Source organism: Scleropages formosus, chromosome 12 (assembly GCF_900964775.1).
Source record: "Scleropages formosus chromosome 12, fSclFor1.1, whole genome shotgun sequence".
In the NCBI taxonomy this organism is placed as follows: Eukaryota; Metazoa; Chordata; class Actinopteri; order Osteoglossiformes; family Osteoglossidae; genus Scleropages; species Scleropages formosus.
In genome coordinates this window covers 930,965-951,489 of record NC_041817.1, presented here as the reverse complement: position 1 = coordinate 951,489, position 20,525 = coordinate 930,965, and the positions used below count along the sequence as shown (strand labels likewise).

The 20,525-nt window shown below is 40.2% G+C and overlaps 1 protein-coding gene across 8 annotated transcripts in view; it reads left to right on the top strand.

The window, feature by feature from the left end:
• Positions 1-17,849, top strand: part of LOC108927931 (sodium-driven chloride bicarbonate exchanger-like) — a 54,047-nt gene extending 36,198 nt beyond the window's left edge. For 4 of the 8 annotated variants that reach the window (XM_018741581.2, XM_018741580.2, XM_018741579.2 and 1 more), the window contains 17 exons: positions 754-911; positions 1,234-1,321; positions 1,854-2,000; positions 2,300-2,400; positions 3,262-3,436; positions 3,749-3,882; positions 5,133-5,378; positions 7,362-7,467; positions 8,493-8,654; positions 8,960-9,073; positions 9,252-9,413; positions 9,955-10,206; positions 11,740-11,808; positions 11,972-12,145; positions 12,373-12,495; positions 12,909-12,973; positions 13,414-15,796. In XM_018741581.2, coding sequence (XP_018597097.2) covers positions 754-911; positions 1,234-1,321; positions 1,854-2,000; positions 2,300-2,400; positions 3,262-3,436; positions 3,749-3,882; positions 5,133-5,378; positions 7,362-7,467; positions 8,493-8,654; positions 8,960-9,073; positions 9,252-9,413; positions 9,955-10,206; positions 11,740-11,808; positions 11,972-12,145; positions 12,373-12,495; positions 12,909-12,973; positions 13,414-14,119 — 2,982 coding nt within the window. In that variant the 3' untranslated portion in view covers positions 14,120-15,796. Of the gene's footprint in view, positions 1-753; positions 912-1,233; positions 1,322-1,853; positions 2,001-2,299; positions 2,401-3,261; positions 3,437-3,748; positions 3,883-5,132; positions 5,379-7,361; positions 7,468-8,492; positions 8,655-8,959; positions 9,074-9,251; positions 9,414-9,954; positions 10,207-11,739; positions 11,809-11,971; positions 12,146-12,372; positions 12,496-12,908; positions 12,974-13,413 lie in introns of all 8 variants that reach the window. The other 4 variants (XM_018741585.2, XM_018741584.2, XR_001965634.2 and 1 more) reach the window with 4 other exon arrangements.
• The last annotated feature ends 2,676 nt before the right edge of the window (positions 17,850-20,525 follow it).

Genomic DNA, 20,525 nt, shown 5'->3' with positions numbered 1-20,525 from the left:
GTCTCCTATCGTGCCAGGCGCTACTGCTAGTTTAAACTACAGGCCGTCGGCCTTAACAGCTGAAAGTGTGACGGGGAGGGTGTACAGATGGGTTCATTTAACTGGGGCCTGGTGGCGCTCCTGCCTGGGGGGTCACGCCGTTCGAGACAGGCCGAGTGCTTCAGGGACATTGTGTGAATGCTCCATTCGGATAATGGTAATGACAAGCGGTGTTTCGTAACATCTCCTGTGTATTTTGACAAGTAGCTTTATTACATGGGTAACTCAACCCTGGTCCACAATCGTTCAACAAGACGGTTAATCTCTTGATGGGACAAAGCTTTTTCTCATGTCTAGGAAGGCAGGGCCAGCAGGCAGCATGGAGTTGACAGAAATACACCAGTATACACTCAGCCGTCATATAACAAAACAATGTAGGAAACTAACATGGCAAACGACAGAGCAAAGTCCCTTGTAATGGAAAAAGTACTGCGACGTCTTATCGAAATATATGTCTTTTTAATACAGTGGACTTATTATTCGGTGTGACACTTTCCCCAAAAAGTTTGATCTGGGAGCATTTCTAGCAATGTTTTGGTTCCATTCATTTGTGCACAAATGAGTTCAGTCTACCTGTGAGTACCTGGGAAAGGACCTGAATGAATGCTGTGTTTACTGTGTATTTTTCTCTGCTCGTCCAAGCGTGCCATCTCTCAGACCCAAGTCCAGACCCTGTATACTCTGACTCAGCTACTTTATGATGTCTCCTTACAGATAGACCTTCACTTCATGAAGAAGATTCCTCCTGGTGCTGAGGCATCCAATGTCTTGGTGGGTGAGCTGGAGTTTCTGGACCGACCCGTTGTGGCATTTGTGCGCCTCTCTCCAGCAGTCCTGCTTTACGGCCTGACGGAAGTTCCCATAACCACCAGGTGAGTTCCGATGGCCTCCCTCCATATTGATTTATTACTGAGTTTATAAACCACAATTATTTTGTCTGGACTGAAAAACGGACATCTCTGAACTAGCACTAAATTGCTTTCTTATTCTGAACCATTGATTACCTGGAATTATGGGTTATAAATTTTCCAAATTCTAGAATCTCCTTCTGTAAAATCATGTATTTTTATAGTAGCAGTATTTCAGCAGTTTGCTTTTTAAAATATACGGTTGCCTTAATTACAGGTTGTGTGGGTGATTTTTCTCATGGTTGTAGATGAGTCAGTGCTGACTTTCCATTGGGTCCTCTGCCAGGTTTCTGTTCATCTTGCTGGGACCTCTGGGAAAAGGGCAGCAATACCATGAGATTGGCAGGTCCATTGCCACTCTAATGACGGATGAGGTGAGCTGGTAGGAACACTTCCACGGTTAGCACTTTGAGCAAGTCTCCGAACAGTCTATGTCAATTGACTTGTGCAGACGTGAGTTACATGACAAGAGTTAAAATTCAAAATCAAGTGGATCATATCACATTCAAATGTTCCACACATTTGGGTGTATTGGCAGCCTGAGGCATTTCACAGTCCCGGCATAAAATCGCACTAAACACCAGAGGTGGTGAGATGAGGCGTGCGTCTTCATGTTCACGCTTTCATGCCGATCTGCCCCATAATGCCAAGAGGAGTCATAGGCCTGCTAATTAGTTAGCAGCCCTTCTGATGTGCGTGGCTGCTCTCGTCTGTTAGCTTGAAAGAGCGCCAGGGTTACACACATGAAAAGTTCAACACTTGTGAGAGGCAGGGAGTTGTGTGTTCAGTACCGCTCACATCTTTGGGTCGGTTTTGTATGTGATTCCTGACAGAACGTGTTACACCCTGCTCTAGGTGACAGTGACAACTTCCTTCTAAGGGTCATGTGGTTTTGCTTTGTCCCAGGTGTTCCATGATGTTGCCTACAAGGCAAAGGATCGCAACGATCTGGTGGCTGGTATTGATGAGTTCCTTGACCAAGTGACAGTCTTGCCGCCAGGAGAATGGGACCCATCTATAAGAATAGAGCCCCCCAAAAATGTGCCCTCTCAGGTTGGCGTAACCTCTTTCAATCCTTAGCGATTCACTCTGCATAACGAAATAATTATGCAGTGTTTAAACTTTTACCCTAAGGTTTCGGGTTTATAAACTTAGTAGAACACAGGAGACAGTCCTGAAATTCATATCCCCTTTGTCTAACAGTATAATTACGGAATGTACAAAAAACCTTTAAAAAACAAGAGGGCATTGTCTGCAGCAGACTTAAAAATGGTTCCCTGTAATTCAACCCTGGCCTTTTCACCAGTGAGAGCCTTTCAGTAACAGACATCTGGGTTGTTTCTTTGAAACAGGAGAAGCGAAAGATTCCCACGGTGCCCAACGGCACGACAGAGCTGGGTGAAGCGGAGGAGCACGGTGGTCATGGCGGCCCAGAATTGCAGCGCACTGGGAGGTGGGTGCGTGTGGGAACTGAGAGGAGCGATGTCCGTGTGGGGGTGCACATGGCACTCCCCCCCCAGTAAGGGTTGTTCTGTTAGGCTCACTCTCTTGGATGGACTCCCTCGTTTTTGTCCCCTCCCCACCCCGTAGTTAATTGCACCCCTTCATACACTGACCAGCCTCTGATTTCACTTCTTCCTCAAGGTCTGGTCTCACACTGGAGATTTTGGGATACTGTGTTCCAGGAAGAGTCACACTGATGACTTAACAGTGCACAGAGGATACTTTACTGTCATGCCACCAATTCACAAATGCCATACAATGACTCAGTTTTTATGTAATTTCAGAGTTTTGTGAGCATTTAACTTTTGGGTTGGATTGGAATGGCTGTGACGCTAAAGACTGAAGACTATTGGACAGATGCCCAGTTTGACTCTGATCCATGTCCCAGGTGACAGGGTTCAGCTCTGTTCAATGTGTCAATGTCAGCACAATGGTTACTGGAGAAACCTCATTAGGTCAGAGCACAAATGTCAGTGTTTTTCTCTATCTGTGAAATTCATGCTCACTGACCATTTAATTCTCTGTCTAATGGATCAAGAGATGGCTGATGGGCCTCATTGTGCAGTAATTTATAAGAGTCTGGTCTTGACAGCTATAGAAGACTGCTGCTGTACCTCTAGACTATATACAGCAAGAATGTTTCAGCTGAAGTGTTTTGAATGCGCCATGTGTGCTATAACATGAAAACTTCAGCTGTGTGTAGTAGCAATGGAAAAGGGTGCTGACTATTTTTTTGTTATGAATAGCACTCTATAATTAATGAAAGAAATGCATTTATAAAGAAAGCATGAGTGTTGTCTTTGGATCACAGGATATTTGGTGGATTCGTCCTGGACATCAAGCGCAAGGCCCCCCACTATCTGTCAGACTTCACGGATGCTGTGAGCCTGCAGTGCTTGGCCTCCTTCCTGTTCCTGTATTGCGCTTGCATGTCGCCCGTCATCACGTTTGGGGGTCTGCTCGGCGAGGCCACAGAGGGACGGATAGTAAGGACACTTTGGATGTGCACAATATTTTTTTCACTGCAGATGCTGTGGGCGCCATGCTTAAAATGCTGACCATTGGACATGGAACGCTTCCGTCTTCTTCTTGATAGTGCAGGAGGTTCTCAGACTGACACTAGTCTAACAAAGTAGTTTTAACATATTATTGTTTATTATGTGTCTTGGAATCAACAGAATCAGTATAGATTCTGTAACTGAAGAGGTGTTCAGATGTTTTTTCTTGTGTGAGTTTGTCCTCACATTAGCGTTTAATTTCTTCCCTAATCCAGTGCACACCGTTTATTTTTCTTTCAGAGTGCAATTGAGTCTCTTTTTGGAGCATCGATGACAGGAATAGCCTATTCCCTCTTTGCCGGCCAGCCTCTCACCATATTGGGGAGCACAGGGCCTGTGCTTGTGTTTGAGAAGATACTCTTCAAGTTCTGCAAGTAAGTCTGTATTTACACAGGTCTTATGCTTCCAGGTGTAAAACTGAGTTGTGGAACAGTCTAAAAGAAAATTTGGGCATGCAGATACCTGTGAAGAAATGTTCAGGTCGTTCTCAATAAAGTCATGAAGTGATTAGCTTATGCTGTAGATGGTGGACAAGATGATGTAAGAGACTGAGGCTGGTGGAAGATGAACTTTTCACAATAAAAACATTTTTATTGTAAAACTTGTGAACATGTGGGGGGCGCGGTGGTGCAGCAGGTTTGGCTGGGATCTTCTCTGTGGTGGGTCTAGGGTTCGAGGCCTGCTTGGGGTGCCTTGCGATGGACTGGCATCCCGTCCTGGGTGTGTCCCCTCCCCTTCCAGCCGTACGCCCTGTGTTGCTGGGTTAGGCTCCAGTTCACTGCAACCCTGCTTGGGACAAGCGGTTGTAGACATTGTTTGTTTGTGTGTGTGTGTGTGTTTGTGAACATGGTTAGAGAAGCTACTGAGGGTCCAGGTGATTCAGGAAATGTGGCTGGAGGAGACAAATTTGTATGGGGTCTGCGGTACAGGTGTATAGGACATCACGGTTTGATTCTATTCTGTCTCTCTCTCCTTGTATTATACTGTATGTTGAGAAGATTAAATAGACAACTACTAATAGGTTTATTGTCTTCCGCTGTGTTTGAATCAACCAGCGCGTTTCTCCTCCTGCACCATGTCAACCTACACGCCACAGTGTTGATCCACTATGTACTGTGTCCACAGATGCTGACAAAGTACAGAAAATTTTTTTGACTTTCTAGCCCATTAAACGCTTCTGATTGATTCCAGGTTTTCTAACTCATTGGTGCCAGGGATGAGCTATTTCAGATTATTTTTCATAACCATTGGAAATATAAATATCATACATTTCCAAGCTTTGAAAAGAGCTACTATTTTACAAAATAAAAAGAATTTCAAAGGTAATATGTTTATGGTCCTTTATAAGATTATGGTGAAATATTTATGCTTAATCCCAGGGAGGGTTATGAGTTTACCCTGATAAGCAACTTTTATCCTGTAGATTATGATTGCATGGATGAAAACATGGTCCACGTGACGTATTCTCAGATGGATTTACGGATGCCCCTACAGTGGATATTAAGTATGAAGTATTATGTTGCTGAGATGATGAAATTTCCCCTCATGCTACAAATATACGTGCACAGATGGCTCTGTATGCGAGCCGGATGCTCACACTCTGCTACCGTTCTTGTTTTCCCAGAGAGTATGGATTATCCTACCTCTCGCTGAGATCCTGCATAGGGCTGTGGACGGCCTTCTTGTGCCTGGTCCTGGTGGCCACCGATGCCAGTTCGCTCGTCTGCTACATCACCCGCTTCACTGAAGAAGCGTTTGCTGCACTAATCTGCATCATTTTTATCTACGAGGCATTGGAGAAGCTGATCCACCTGGGGGAAACGTACCCCTTCAACATGAACAACAATCTGGAGAAGCTCACCCAGTACTCGTGAGTGTACAGTCACGCTGACCTCCTCATTGCAGTTTCCATTCAAGTGAAGATGAACATTTTTGGATTAATTTTTTTCTACTAAGGGAGTTACAGTTCTCTTGCATTTACATCGCATTCACTTAGAATTTGCCTATTATCCAGAGACACTTAAGAGCTCATAAATCCAAATAAAATTATAGTGGCAGCTTGTAGGCTATAGCTGTTGATCGTAAGGGGATAAGTGAGGGCAACAGATTGCAGCTGTTATGGGAGTTGTCCTGAAATCTCAAGTTTCCCGGTTTGAATCTCACTCCTGATGTATTAACCTTTATCGCTGTAATTACCCTGAATTTCCCCTGTAAGAATATACCATGCTGCATTAATAGGTAAATCATTGTAACTTTTGTATAAAAGGATCAATTAACACATGATACTAAGTAGCCAGGGGGGTGCAGTGGCGCAGTGGGTTGGACCGGGTCCTGCTTTCCAGTGGGTCTGGGGTTCGAGTCCCGCTTGGGGTGCCTTGCGACGGACTGGCGTCCTGTCCTGGGTGTGTCCCCTCCCCCTCCGGCCTTATGCCCTGTGTTACCGGGTAGGCTCCGGTTCCCCGTGACCCTGTACGGGACGAGCGGTTCTGAAAATGTGTGTGTGTGCTAAGTAGCCATGACTAGAAGGCAGATTTTTGCCAAAAGTTTATTTCCTTTCTTCAGTTCCTAAAATTGTCACTATATTCAGACTCAAAACTCATTATTGCCTATATACAGCATACTGGAGTTTGTTGTGGTTCGGCACCAGACGTGAAAAAAATAACAGTATACAAGACAGTGAAAGACAATACTTTAACAATATACAAAAAAAACAGTCACCATGTGCGAGTAATAAATGAACAACAGTATTGCAGACAAAGAATTAGTGCAAATAACATACAATAGTGCAACTGACAGCAGTGTGGACATAATGGCAGTGTGCCAAAAAGACTGCAGTTAAGAAATGTGGTGCAAATGGAGACAAAATTTAGGACGTGGCCAGAAGTGGCTGGGGGGTGCACCTAGTATATGGATGGCTTCAGGAAAGAAGCCGGGCAAATGACGTGAGATCCGAGTGGTAATGGAATTACGAAGCCTCTGAGATGGCGGTTGAAGAGGTAACTGCTGACATGAGTGGGATCCACAGAAATCTTTTTAGCTCTGTTCTTCGCCCTTGATGAAAGCTGCCAGCCAGTGAGCTTCGCAGCAGAGTGGACAACTCGCTACAGCCTGGTCTTGGAGAGGGAGGAGGCAGGGGCGAGCCAGATGGTGATGGAGGTCTTCAAAACACTCTCAACGATGATTGTGTAAAAGTTCATTAGGATGCGTTGTGAAATATTGGTGCTTCCTGAGCTGTGGTAGGAAGAACAGTCTCAGCTCGGCTTTCCTGATGATGGCGGTGACGTGCTTGTCCCACTTCAAGGTGTTGGTAATGGTGATCCCCAGGAATTTAAATGACTTGACTACAGATACAGCCTGTCCATTGATTAAAGAAAAGCTACACTGTTTAGTAATGAGCCGTATTTGCACATAACCATCCCCCAACTCCAGTGGATCAACAATACAAGACTTCCCACAAAAACTGTCTACAGTAGAAATGTAATAAAATGATGAGCAATAGTGCTGTTGTGGTGTACATCTGAAAAGTCATCAAGCCCTACAGTTCTCTTTTTATTTACTCATGGCCAAGACATGGAATGTACAGCTGTCCTTGTTTTTAAGCATATGCAAAAAACATCGTGGAATATTTCCTCATTCATAACCTTTCAGTCTGGAAGAATAAATATGTAGAAAACCATTCAGATGTGTGACTTCTGATGGCAATTCCATCAGTCAGATTAACCAAAAGAACATTAAGCTAACTGAAGTGATAGAGTGAGTCCAGTTAAATCCACCTTCTGCTTCATCTTCAACTGTTTGTCTGGGCAGTAATGTTATAAGCAAGTGAAGGAATTGTATCTCTCTCTTCCTGCAGGTGTATCTGCGTGGAGCCCCCGGACCCTAGCAATGCCACTCTTAGCTACTGGGAGGAGAGCAATATCACTGCTTCCGAGATCTACTGGGAAGGTCTGGAAGTGAAGGTAAGGCAAGTCCAACGTCAGACTGCTGGTGTGGTTTCTCCCTGATGACATTCACATCAAACAGAAAGAAGTGGTCGCTGATCCACTCACAATGCATAATGCTTCTTAAGGGATAGGGTCTCGCTGTTGGTAGAGTCTAAAAACAAGATGTTTTTAAAACCTTTTTGGAGCTTTATGTTCCCCACAGTAGCATGTTCAACCAGATGGAGGCAAACGATGCAGTGAGATTAAGGACATGTGGGTTGGATTATAGGATTAGAAATGCAAAATGACTAAAAAACAAAAACAAATAATGAGTACTCCATTAGCTGTTTTGTGAGCTGGTGTGCTATTAGCAGTAACAGTGCACACCCCTGGGGACCGACTCTGTCATTCACATCCAGCAGTTCATTAATGAAACAAATCAGATTCATGTGATCTCCTGGGCTCACAGAAGGTCACATGAATGTTGTAAAATGAAATGCACACACGCTGTCTGAACCGCTTGTCCCATACGGGGTCGTGGGGAGCCGGGGCTAACCCGTAACACAGGGCATAAGGCTGAGAGGGGAGGGGACACCCCCAGGACAGGACGCCAGTCCGTCGCAAGGCACCCCAAGTGGGACTCAAACCCCAGACCCACCGGAGAGCAGGACCCGGTCAAACCCACTGTGCCACCACGTCTTCCTAAAATAAAATGTTATTGATTTATTAGAACTTGTAGCCTTTTCTTGCAAAAAAATAAAGCTCTCCATTAATATTGAGAACATGTTAATTACATACCACATATTTCTGAGTAAGCATTGATACAGATATATAGGAACACATACATTGTGGAGACAAAGGAGCTTCCTTGCACTTAATATAGCATCCTCCAGGTTACAAGTCCATGTGCTTAGCTAATACACTGTTGTCTGCCCACACATCTTAACTGTGAAAGCTAAAATTTGTGCTATTAATCATCTCCAGCAGCCCTTGAAGGTGATCTTATGCAGCCACCGTGGCAGTGCTGGTGGTTTTGACATCTCAAAATTTTGTCATCTCAGGATTGCATTGAGAAGAGAGGGGAATTTGTGGGGAGCGCCTGTGGGCCACATGGCCCCTACGTTCCCGATGTACTCTTCTGGTCCATAGTGCTGTTCTTCTCCACCGTGGCCATGTCTAGTTTCCTGAAGGATTTCAAGACCAGCCGTTACTTCCCCACCAAGGCATGTTGGGTCTCCAGTGTCTCTCTACCCAAAACCTGAGTATAGATTGGTGTGTGTCTTTACCCATCTATGTGACAGCGCTGCTGTCAGAGGAGTAGACGTGGACTGTGAGTGTTCTGATGCCCCCTAGTGACTAATTATAGTTATGTTTCAAAAGGGTAGGTATAGATTGAGGACCAATTTCATCATCATAATTTAGTTTATTTCAAATGAAACTGAAAAGCATGAAAAAATTTTTCATTTAACCTAGTAGTATATGATTGCTTACTAGTGAATGATTTGATGTTCTTCTGTTTTCTCCTCAGGTGAGGTCGATCATCAGCGATTTTGCCATCTTCATCACCATCCTTACCATGGTCCTTGTGGACTATGCCTTAGGAGTCCCGTCTCCAAAACTTCAGGTCCCCAATGAGTTTAAGGTTAGCTCCATTTTCACACTTGTTCAGTTCTGTCACAGTCATGACTTCATGATTCTGCTGAATACAAAACACATTTGAAACATGGTGTATACCTTTGTACTTGAGCATGCAGTACAGTCCCTCTTTTTGGCTCTTTCTGGTGTCATTTTGCTTTAAATGATTGCTTAATTTCTCATAGCCAACCAGAGATGACCGTGGTTGGTTGATCAACCCCTTGGGCCCAAACCCCTGGTGGACCACCATTGTGACCATCATCCCTGCTCTCCTCTGCACTATTCTTATCTTTATGGACCAGCAGATTACTGCAGTCATCATCAATAGGAAGGAGCACAAATTAAAGGTAGTGATTTAATCTTTACCAGGTTATTAAACAAACTACAGTTTAAAATGTTCACCTCTGACATCATATTGACTTTTACTTGCAGAGATTTTACATAAACAAGTAATCATTTATTGCATGTGATATGTATAGAAAGGACCTGTATCTAAAATTTGCACAATATAGGCTTCCCTTGAGTAATGAAGGCTTGTTTCACAAGCAAACTTAATTTACTTAAGAGAAAATGTAAGTTCAATCATATTTCAATATTGAACTTTTAATTTGCCCTGCTTTATTAAAACGGGGGGCACAGTGGCGCAGCAGGCTTGGCCGGGTCCTGCTCTCTGGTGGGACTGGTGTTCGAGTTCTGCTTGGGGTGCCCTGTGATGGACTGGCGTCCCATCCTGGGTGTGTCAAATGTCCATAACCAAGGCCATAGTGAAAACTTGTTTTAGTCTGAGAAGGAATGTTCCTGGAACCTTGAGAGAATGGCTTGTGATCCTTTTCTTTCGAAGACCAGCAATAGCAGGACTCAAACTTGTTTCTTCTGTTTTCTATGTAGAAAGGCTGTGGGTACCACCTGGACCTTTTCATTGTGGGTGTCATGCTGGGTGTGTGCTCAGTGATGGGCCTTCCCTGGTTTGTGGCTGCCACAGTGCTTTCAATCTCCCACGTCAACAGCCTCAAGCTGGAGTCAGAGTGCTCAGCGCCTGGGGAGCAGCCCAAGTTCCTGGGCATCCGTGAGCAGCGCTTCACAGGTCTCATGATCTTCTTGCTCATGGGCTGCTCCGTCTTTATGACCTCCATCCTCAAGGTGATCCTGGCCTGCAATAAGGAACACTCAGAATGTCTCCTGAAATGTTCCATCGAGAACTTGTCTTGAATGTTTGATAAATATGTTATATATTTGTACCTCAATTTACGAATAGACTTCTTTCCCTAGTTGTAACTCAGACATTTTTGCAAGTCCATGTGCCCACTATGTCACAATCTGTAAAAGGTTAATAATTTGGTCATTTTAATTAAAAGCTTCAGATAATTCTGGCAAATTAGCTGTAAGATTTATTTACTTATTCTATTTCCATCAACAGCTTGTACGATAGAAGGTCTTAGTGCCTTTCTATACTGGAAGCACAGGGTGCGGGACAGGATGCAACATATTGTCTGTTATTAACATTAAACAATATTATAATAGTCTACTTTGTAATGACTAAAAATTTATAATATTCATCATTCAATGTGTTTTGCCTTATACATTAGAGATGGTCTCATGTTTCTCCTATACTTGAAGCACTGCAAAACGAAACAGTAGAGAACAGAGAAAAAAACTGAGTGGGAGAAAATATTCAATAAAAAGGTGAAAAATGTATCAGCTTAAAATCCAGCTTCCAGCTATTACCCTGGAAGAAATCACTCCTGCACAGGAGTGACCCTCCTTCCCCTTTACCCATCTCCATCCCCCTCCTTTTCCTCCTCCTCCTCCTCCTCCCCCTTGACTGCGTTTTGCTTCCATCTAACAGCCGGAAACGGAAATCCAGGCCATTTAGACTACGCTACAGAGCAATTTTAGAATTATGCTGAAGAAAATGCAATTAAAAATAGTCTGGAAATTGTATTTGTATCTTCAAATATTCGTAACATGTAATTGGATGTTGGTAACGTAAGGTATGGGTATGTATATATATATTTTTTTCATTTAAAAAGCAAGTTTCCTTCCAATAATCCATCCATCCATTATCAGTATCTGCTTGTTCAGTTTGGGGTTGCAGTGGTCTAAAGCCAGTTATTATACTATTATTATTAAATAATAATTGTGCTTTATGTAGTATTTAATTGTTATAAGTTATTAAATAAATGGGGACAGCTGGTAGTGTAGTGGTTCGAGATGCAGTCTTTGGACTCAAGGATCGTAGGTTTGATTTCCACCTCCAGCTGTAGTACTCTTGAGCAAGGTACTTACACTAAATTGCTCTAGTAAAATTACCCAGCTGAATCAATGGGTGAATAGGTGTAAGTAGTCTAACATTGTGAGTTGCTTCAGAGAAAAGTGTCAGGTTTATGAATAAATGTATAAATATTTAATTTATGATGAACAAGAGTGCCTATAAGGCATATGGGTTTTGACATTTGATGGGGTTTTCAAAGGGCGCTTGCTTAAGTATGTTAAAGTGTATCTTTTCATGTCAAAATAGCTGTTTTTAAGTGTTGAGATGTGAGAAAGGTGGTGTTCATTATTAAGAGCTGCAGCAGTGAGAGTAGGAAATGCATGAAATATCTAAGAACCCATGATATTTCACATTACAGTACATCTTTTTATGACTGAAACACTTGTACTGTGTTTTCACAGTTTATTCCTATGCCTGTGCTTTATGGAGTATTTCTTTACATGGGAGCTTCCTCACTTAAAGGTATACAGGTAAGACGTAGCTCAACTCCTGAAAATTCAAGTTTTAAAATTTTTGTTCTACGCAATAAAATATCAAACTTGGAATTAAATCACAACTGGGTAAATAATTGAGTAGATTTTTCGCGATCCTTTCTCTTGGTGGCCTGACCTATTTGGCACTTTCTGTTTTCAGTTCTTCGACCGTCTGAAGCTGTTCGGCATGCCAGCAAAGCACCAGCCTGACTTCATCTACCTGCGGCACGTTCCTCTGAGGAAGGTCCACCTCTTCACCATCATCCAGCTCAGCTGCCTGGTTTTGTTGTGGGTCATCAAGACCTCTAGGGCAGCCATCGTTTTCCCTATGATGGTGCGATGATAGCAACGTCTGATAGCATGCCTAAACTACCCCAGCACTTCTAAAATTGCAAGCCACTTAATGGCAACCTTACAGTTTGACCCATTTTTGTTACTTATGGAGGGTTATACAGTATACCCAACAGTGTTAGTAGAAGAAATGTCAGAGTTGTTCATTCAATTTAATGCTAAGCAGAGTCATTTGGTGTAAATATTGTTTCTGCCACTGGCCTCCTCCAGGTGTTGGCTCTAGTTTTTATTCGGAAGCTGTTGGATTTCATCTTCACTAAGAGAGAGCTGAGCTGGCTGGATGACCTGATGCCAGAGAGTAAAAAGAAGAAACTAGAAGATGCCAAACAAGAGGTATTTTTCATCAGTGCACAGCAAAAACTTACTTTCAAACAATATTTGTTATAATTGTTATAAAAATTTTAAGCAGTTGAAAATGTAAGATATTGACTTCAGTGTTTTTTAAAAAATATAAAATGAAATGTCCACTCTTGCTGCAGAACAGATGTTTCATGTACCACTTAAGCATTCATTAGTGTGCATTGCAAGTGTGTTTATATTTTTAGTTTATAATTAGAAACATATGTTGCAGTTAGGGGAAAAGCATTTGACATGATTTAACATTAAGTTTACTGAAGGGCAAAGAAACGGCAAAGAAACTCAGCAACCTTTAAAACATTGCAAGACATCAGCTATTTGCTTCCTAATTTCTGTGCTTTTCTTTGCCTGTGCAATTCACGCATTCACGATTGCAATTTTCCATCTAGGAAGAGCAAAGCATTCTGGCCGAGGATGAGGGAATAGTTCAAGTGCCATTGGAAGGGCATCATAAGTAAGTTCAGGGAAGGTGGCCTCCTGTGGTGCTAAATAGACACAACATTCTTATACGTGTTACTAACACATATTTCTGTCTTATTTTGCAGAAAAATATTAAATATTAAAATATTGTGCTGCTTCGGTGCATCAGTTATTATGTCTAAATGAAAATAGCTATAATTTAAATACAAAATACAAATTTCTTTTTAATAAGAAATTGTTCTAAGTTTGTCATTTCCAAAGGAGCTAAAGCAGCATGAACATTGCTATGCAGGAACTGACTTGAGATCCCTGCAGTTAAGAAAAGAAATTAAGTTTTGTTTAAGTATTACTTGTGGAGCTACACTGTGCTGTTGTTTTCAACAATATTTACATTTCAAAAATTATGTTGAATTTTGTGGGAGCTAAACAGGCTGAAATAAGGCTACTACTGCTCATGTTTCCATCTTGTTTCAGGGGTGACCCTTCCACAGTGAACATTTCTGATGAAATGTCAAAGACTAATTTTGGGAATGTCTGGAAAAGCCTCAGCACAGAAAATTCTAAAAAAGACCCTAGCTCCAAAAGGTTTGATTTTATATTTTTACTTTTTTCTAAAGAAGGCTCGACTATCCATCCAAGATCAATAACTGCTTTTGCTGAGCAGGGTTGCAGTGATCCTGGAGCCTATCCCAGAAACACTGGGCGCAGAGCTGAGGGAGGGTACACACTTGACGGGATGCCATTCCATCACAGGATGGCCACACATGAACACGCACTCACCCATTCATGCACTAAGGGTAATTCAGAGACATCAATTCACCTCAAGTACATGTCTTTGCATCCCACACAGGGCAGAGCATGCAAACTCCACACAAATCAAGCAGGAATCAAACCCATGTTATTTTGCACAGAATTATTTACTGCTGACTTTGTTATATACTGTATGTATGCAACTTTATTTATTTATACATATACAGTATTTACCACTTTTTTTCTGGGTATTGAAAGGCTAATGCATGATCTGCAACACTGCCCACATAATCCCATGAGGATAATCTGCACTATAGGTCAATTTGCAGTTATGAGTTTTTTTTTTTTTTTTTTTATACTAAGCCATGGAAAGATAATCCATAGTTCCTCCCATGTTTCACCAAAATGTTTTTTTTATGCCAAGATATAGGCATACACTTAAATTGTTAAACTCTGTCCAAATTTCCCAGATATGCACTGCCAACAATTTATTGTTATCAGGAGCTTACAGATAATACAGTCATAATTGTCCCAAAATCCCAATTGTGGTTTACTTTATTAAGCAGAAAATTCAGATTTATTACTTGATTTCACATCAGGAATTAAAGCAATGAGGTTTATATTACTGAACTGTCAGTTTTTATTTGTAGCCATTTATGTTATATTTTTAACAGCCACAATTATGTCTCACATAAAGTTAAAATTGTTTTTCCGTAGAAGGTTTGTGTGTAATTACCAGTGTCTTTGTCTAATTTGGATAAATTCATTTTCAAACACAAACCCACTCAACTCATTCAGGAACAAAAAGAAGAAAAAAAAATCACATTTTATAATCACCATTTTCACGCAGGATTTCATTTTAAATCTGGATAATGAATGCGGAAAGATCTGTGAAATTATCCTTTTATGCTGTATATATTCAGCATTTGGCAGATGAACACAGCTCTTAATCCTACTTATCCTCTTAGCAGCTTTTTAGCATACAAAGAGAAGGTTGGCCCTTCTCTTGTGGGGCTGATAAAATATTAACACATTCTCTACGTATGTTTCATTTCCATTTCTACCATAAGCTCCCTTTCTTAACCTCGTAGATGCTGATTCTCCAAAGGTAAGACTGTGTTCCTGTTCGCTCTTCTTTGCTCGTGTTGGCTCTGTTTTGTATCCGTACCACTCTTTAACAGTGCAGTTTACCTTTGTTTGAGAGAATATGTTCAACTGCCACTATGAATTAATATGCCATTATGAGATCAGCTATTTAGTTTCAGGTGTCCGTTCGAAGTTTCCAGACATTCTGGATTTGGGAACTCTTGCATGTTATCAGACAAAGATCAACTGCATTGTAAAAATACCGCATAATTATACAATAATAATCTGAAGGTATCACACTGCCATTTTCTGTTTAATTAAATGTGTTGCTAGTTTATTGGGAGGAGACTGTAAGATTGCATCTTTTGGAGTGCATTCTATAGTGTATGAAGAGGGCTTAACGCATGTTTAGGCTGGAATGAGACGGTCTCAGGAGATGGCCATATATGCATATTAATCTCCTAAACACGTGCCAGCTAAAGATCAGCCAGCTTGTTGATGAAGCCTCCTAACCGGAGCTGTGTGCATGCAGACCCTTTGTTACAACCCCCATGCCTGTGAAGGACACTTCTCAGGAAGAAGGCCACCTATACTGATGGAGTAAACACATGAGGCAATGAGTTTTCTGTTCATTGTGCACAGGAGAACTGTCCATTCGCAGGCTATTTACACACTCCAGCTCACACTTTCAGCACTTATATCTCTCAACTGTCTAGCTTATAGACAGGTCTCTTTTCCGGAAAGTTCTCGTTTATATGTACGATTTGCCTTAATGTGTCCAACTGGTTGTTCCCACAAATCCCTCCAAGTAAAAGTGTTCGTCCTGCTTGGCAGTAGTAGCTCTCAGATGCTGGGCAGTTGAAAGGTATACAGTACATCATGTTTACCAGTGAGAAGTTTTCATCTGAATGGAGTAACACGCCACCTGTCTTTTCTTCGTAGCTTTTCTGATCACGTGAGCAGACGAGAGAGAAGGACAAACGTGGAGAAGGGCTTTGACAGGGAGACCAGCTTGTGATGTCTCCTACGTCACTGTGCTTTTAAAAAAGTGAATATCGTGTGCCACAGTAGAGCGTTGGGTAGACCACTACTGTACATATTGTCATAAAAGTCTATGTATTTGCATTGTGTAAAGCTGTTTCTTAAGCATCTGAGTCTTTTTGCTTCTTTAAGAAGCAAACATGAAGTATCAAAGATAAGCTTTATTTATAGTGTGTGTAACTCAGCGTAACGCCACCCTTTCATGAGGTGTAAATGATTGAGAGGTAAGTATGAATGAGAAATCTGTTGTGAGGTGTTGAAGTTTGATTTATGTAGCTGTCACTGAAAAATTACTTGAAAGCTTTGTTTATTTTAAATAGTACGTATTTTGTATGTTTTGTATTTTTTTCAAACTGCCGTTAAAGGTACTGTAGGCACCTCTTGGAAATTAAAACCAATATAATAAAATTTTATTTAATGCAGGAAGCAGCACAACCACTGAAAACAGTGAGATGATTTGAATGATTGCAGGTGGACTAGAACTGAAGGAGCTGGCCTTTCAACTGAACCATAAGGTTGTCTGTTCCATTCTGAGCCGTGAAGCTCTGTAAGTACTGAACTGTAAGTTGCCTTGAAACAAAAGAGCAACTAGTTAAGACATTATAATTTAATATGAGGGCGATGAAACTATATATATATATATTATATATATAAATAGCAAGAAATAATTCAACACAGGAATTTAACAGTCAAAATTTTAAGATTTTTAGTTTGAAATAACTAAACACAAAAGAGAGTATACTAAAATAAATGTGATCACTATACAGTTTTTTCTGAATGTTTTTTGTTTTCATTGAATAAATGTCACAACTGTATATGTACTCAGTGCATATGAACACGCTCACATTTTCCTCGTTACAGTAAAGTTGCACATTTTGTTTGTGATATGTATCATTAGAAAGACAGCCAGTATTTTCCACATAATTCAATGAACACAGGAACACTTAATGAAATATGTGGTTACTTTGACCCAGCTAGATGGTAGGTTCAGCAAAAAGCATCTTCAAAGCAAGAATCCAGGTAAAATGTTGACCTTAAGTCTTACAGGTAACTTGAATTTTAAAAAATTATATTTATGGTATTACATCATGACCATTATATATGTGATTATAGTAATAATTAAAAAATTAAACCAGTGTATTTGATAACTTTTTCAATACTAGAAATATGTTTCTAAAATAATTATTTACAAATAAAATCTACAGTTGTATATAATATGTTCACAGGAATCCTTCAGCGATGGCTTCAGGGGTTGTTTTGATTTGTAACAGAATGTATTTAAAAACTGTCTATAAAGATAAGGCACAGAGGAAAATATTGCAGGATTCGTTCTTAGAAACAGGCGCAATAGTTATTTTACAAGGTGAATAACAATATATATTATATTTATTATATGTACTGATTTTGAAACTAGAAGTTGTTTTTACAACAAATCATATTTTGTTGAGGATTAAAGTACAAGTCTAATGTGCTGCTTATTTTTAAAAATATATACAATAAAAGGAAAAAACTGCTTTTAATCTCACTCAGTTTTTCAGTGTCAACTTTGCTTTTAATTTGTACAGAAACAATTAAAGAAACTGTCATAAGGGACATTAAATGGAAACTAAGTCCCACAGCAGAAGGATTTCTGAAGAAACCTGTAAAAATTTATAACTGCAGTTTAGGAATTTATTGAACTTAATCCTAGAAAGGTAATACTAATATATTGTTTTAAAATTATTTAAATGTAACATACTTCAAATGTAAAAATGTGAAGGCGAATAAATTGATTTCAACACTGTTAATTCCCACTCATGTGTTGATTGTATAATACGAGGACCTGAACAGAAAATTTGGGATTTGCTGATGAAACACTGTACATTGATATATATTTTTTAAAGGGTTAACAGTACACATAATTTCAAAATAATACATTGTACATTTCTTTATAAATTATAGAATTCAAGTACCATGGGAAATTAAAGGATCCATCCAATTTTAATAACCGCTTGTTCTGAGCAGTGTTGTGGTGAAGCCTATCCCAGAAGCATGGGTGCAAGGCTGAGGGGGGGTACACCCTGGATGGATGTGTGGCGCAGTGGGTTTGGCTGGGTCCTGCTCTCCGGTGGGTCTGGGGTTTGAGTCCCGCTTGGGGTGCCTTGCGACGGACTGGCGTCCTGTCCTGGGGGTGTCCCCTCCCCCTCCAGCCTTGTGGCCGGGTTAGGCTCCGCAACCCTGTATGGGACAAGCAGCTCAGAAAGTGTGTGTGTGTGTGTATATGTAATATATTCATTTACACTTAATTTTTTGGATCTGTACATTGAAAGGCAAGCTTCCCAACCTTCAGATGATCAGGTATGATGGTTGCTTCACTCACATACAACAGTGCCTGCAAGAGAAGATGTCAGTTTACACACTTACCAAAGCGACAATGAAATGTTGCGCCTCTTTCAAATAAGTAGACGGCGGCCTCGGGCACATCTTTCACCATCATCCAGTACTGTACTGTGGGAAACACTCAACAATCCGAGCATATGTGTATCACTAGAAAAAAATGCATTCTTTTATTCCTTTTATAAGACATGCTAATGAAAGAAATAAAGGAAAGGATTACAAGCAGGCCTACTGAGCATCTAGAAATGCCTGCGCATTATTTCCAGGCTTGCAACTGACCACCCTGTTGAGAGATGCAGGTTAAAAAGATAAAAAATATACCAGAACTCATTCTTAAAAAAAACCATCAGAAGCAATAAAAACAAGCTAGGTGTGCACTCTTAACATTTCAGTCAAGTGTACGTTACTCCTTTGCAAGCTGGTAACGCCTGTCTGCAGAGCAGATCGGAATGCATAGTGGTTCTGACCCGGATGGGTATCTTGAGCAATTTGATTACATCATGAATAAATTGCAAGAATATTCTTAACATTACATTAAATTATTAGATTCCGTGGTTGTGAATACATCCATTTCGCTGTGCTTTAATTAAAATATGTTTCTTGACAGTTGGCTGACAGATACCACAACTGTTCCCACCATGCACTCGAATCATCTGTGGAAGGCAGTTATGCAAGAGCTAATTAGACTCAAAAACTACACTATTAATTTTAATCATTTGGGTATTTTTCCTACAGAAATTCAGCATAAGTACATTGCTCATGGATACCATAGCAGTAGATTGGAGTGTAGCTTTAACCAGTAAACTTCAGGTTACAGGTACAAAGTATTTTTGCGGATACCTTACTGCTCATCCGTGACCATGTGTCACTGTAAGAAACTTTCACCATGTATGTTGTTAGATATGCAGAGGCATATAAAATGTCTTTTAGCTGGATGCATTTTAACTTGCGTTCAAAAGTCACAAAAAATTAGAAATAAACCCCCATTCTTTCCAGTGACTAAACAAAACACAGTCGAGGAAAAATCAAAATGCTACACATGTAACTTACAGATAAATGAAAAAATTATTGTTATGATGGTTTGTTTTTGAAAAACATTGTACCACACAAAGTACTGCCCTACACATACACTTTGCAGTAGAAAATAACATTGCAGTATATAACAGTGAGACATTGTTGTTGCTTTCTGCTACTACTGTCTGTGCTGCTATAATGCACCATCCTAAAAGTTCACTGTAAAAATCAGAAAAATCATATATTTAAAAGCATATTTAGTGTTTTAGCTTTAAATACTTTGTTTCTGGGTAGTGATTTAAATGAAATTTTCTGGCATATTGGAAAAATTTATGACATTTGAGTCACATGAACAAAATTTTCTTTTATTTCAGATGGGAAAAATATCTCTTTTATGCTTTACTGTACACACTCATGCCTGATATGATTATAGTTTTCCAAATAATGAAGAACTGCTCCAACTTCTAATGAAAATGCATATCCTTTTTCCAAACATTTTTATTCTGTACAGCAGCATTTTTTGCCCCTTATGTACTGTATTATGTATTTCATGTTCATAACTGCTATTTTATTCTGTTGTTATCAATTCCTCTGTATGACATTTTGGGACACATATACACAAGTGGTGTCTCAAAATCAAAAGTTTTTTGTCCCCCAGTGCTGTCCATCTGGCTATTTTCTGTCAAAATCTAGTGTACTCACCTTTGAATTACCCTGAAAACAAAGACCACCTATATTAATAAACAAAGCCTTAACCAGGTGATTAAATGTAGATTTTCTATTGTCAAACGTTTGTTAGTGATGCTACACAGCACCTCTAACAGCATAATGTCTTTGTGCTTTGCAGAGTGAGAGACATAGGCAGTGATCCTGTAAACATTTTTATATCATAACTATCCCTTACAGTAACTATCAAAATGTAACCTATAAAGGTTGAAAAGAAAACACAAAAGGCAATGGGAAACATTGTAAAGGCAGAAAAAGATAAGCTGGAAAGAAAAAAGAAAACGTTAATGGATGATTTCGAAATCCTATTTTTAGTCGAGGACTCAATTATTTTTCGGCAAAAAAGAATTTAAATGTGACGCTCTAAAAACAGGAATTCAACAAAGTGATATCACAGAACAAATTAACAAAGTTATCTGAGGAACGGGTGTACAGTCTTTTTTTGTTGTATTAATTCAGGGTTCATACTTTCATTAAGGGAAATACAGAAAGAGTGGCATTCAACAAATAGCGCTATCGGGAAAACTGCTTGTTGGCCCCAGTTATTCATTATGTGAAAATGTCAAAATACGCTCCGTGAAATGTACGAGTTA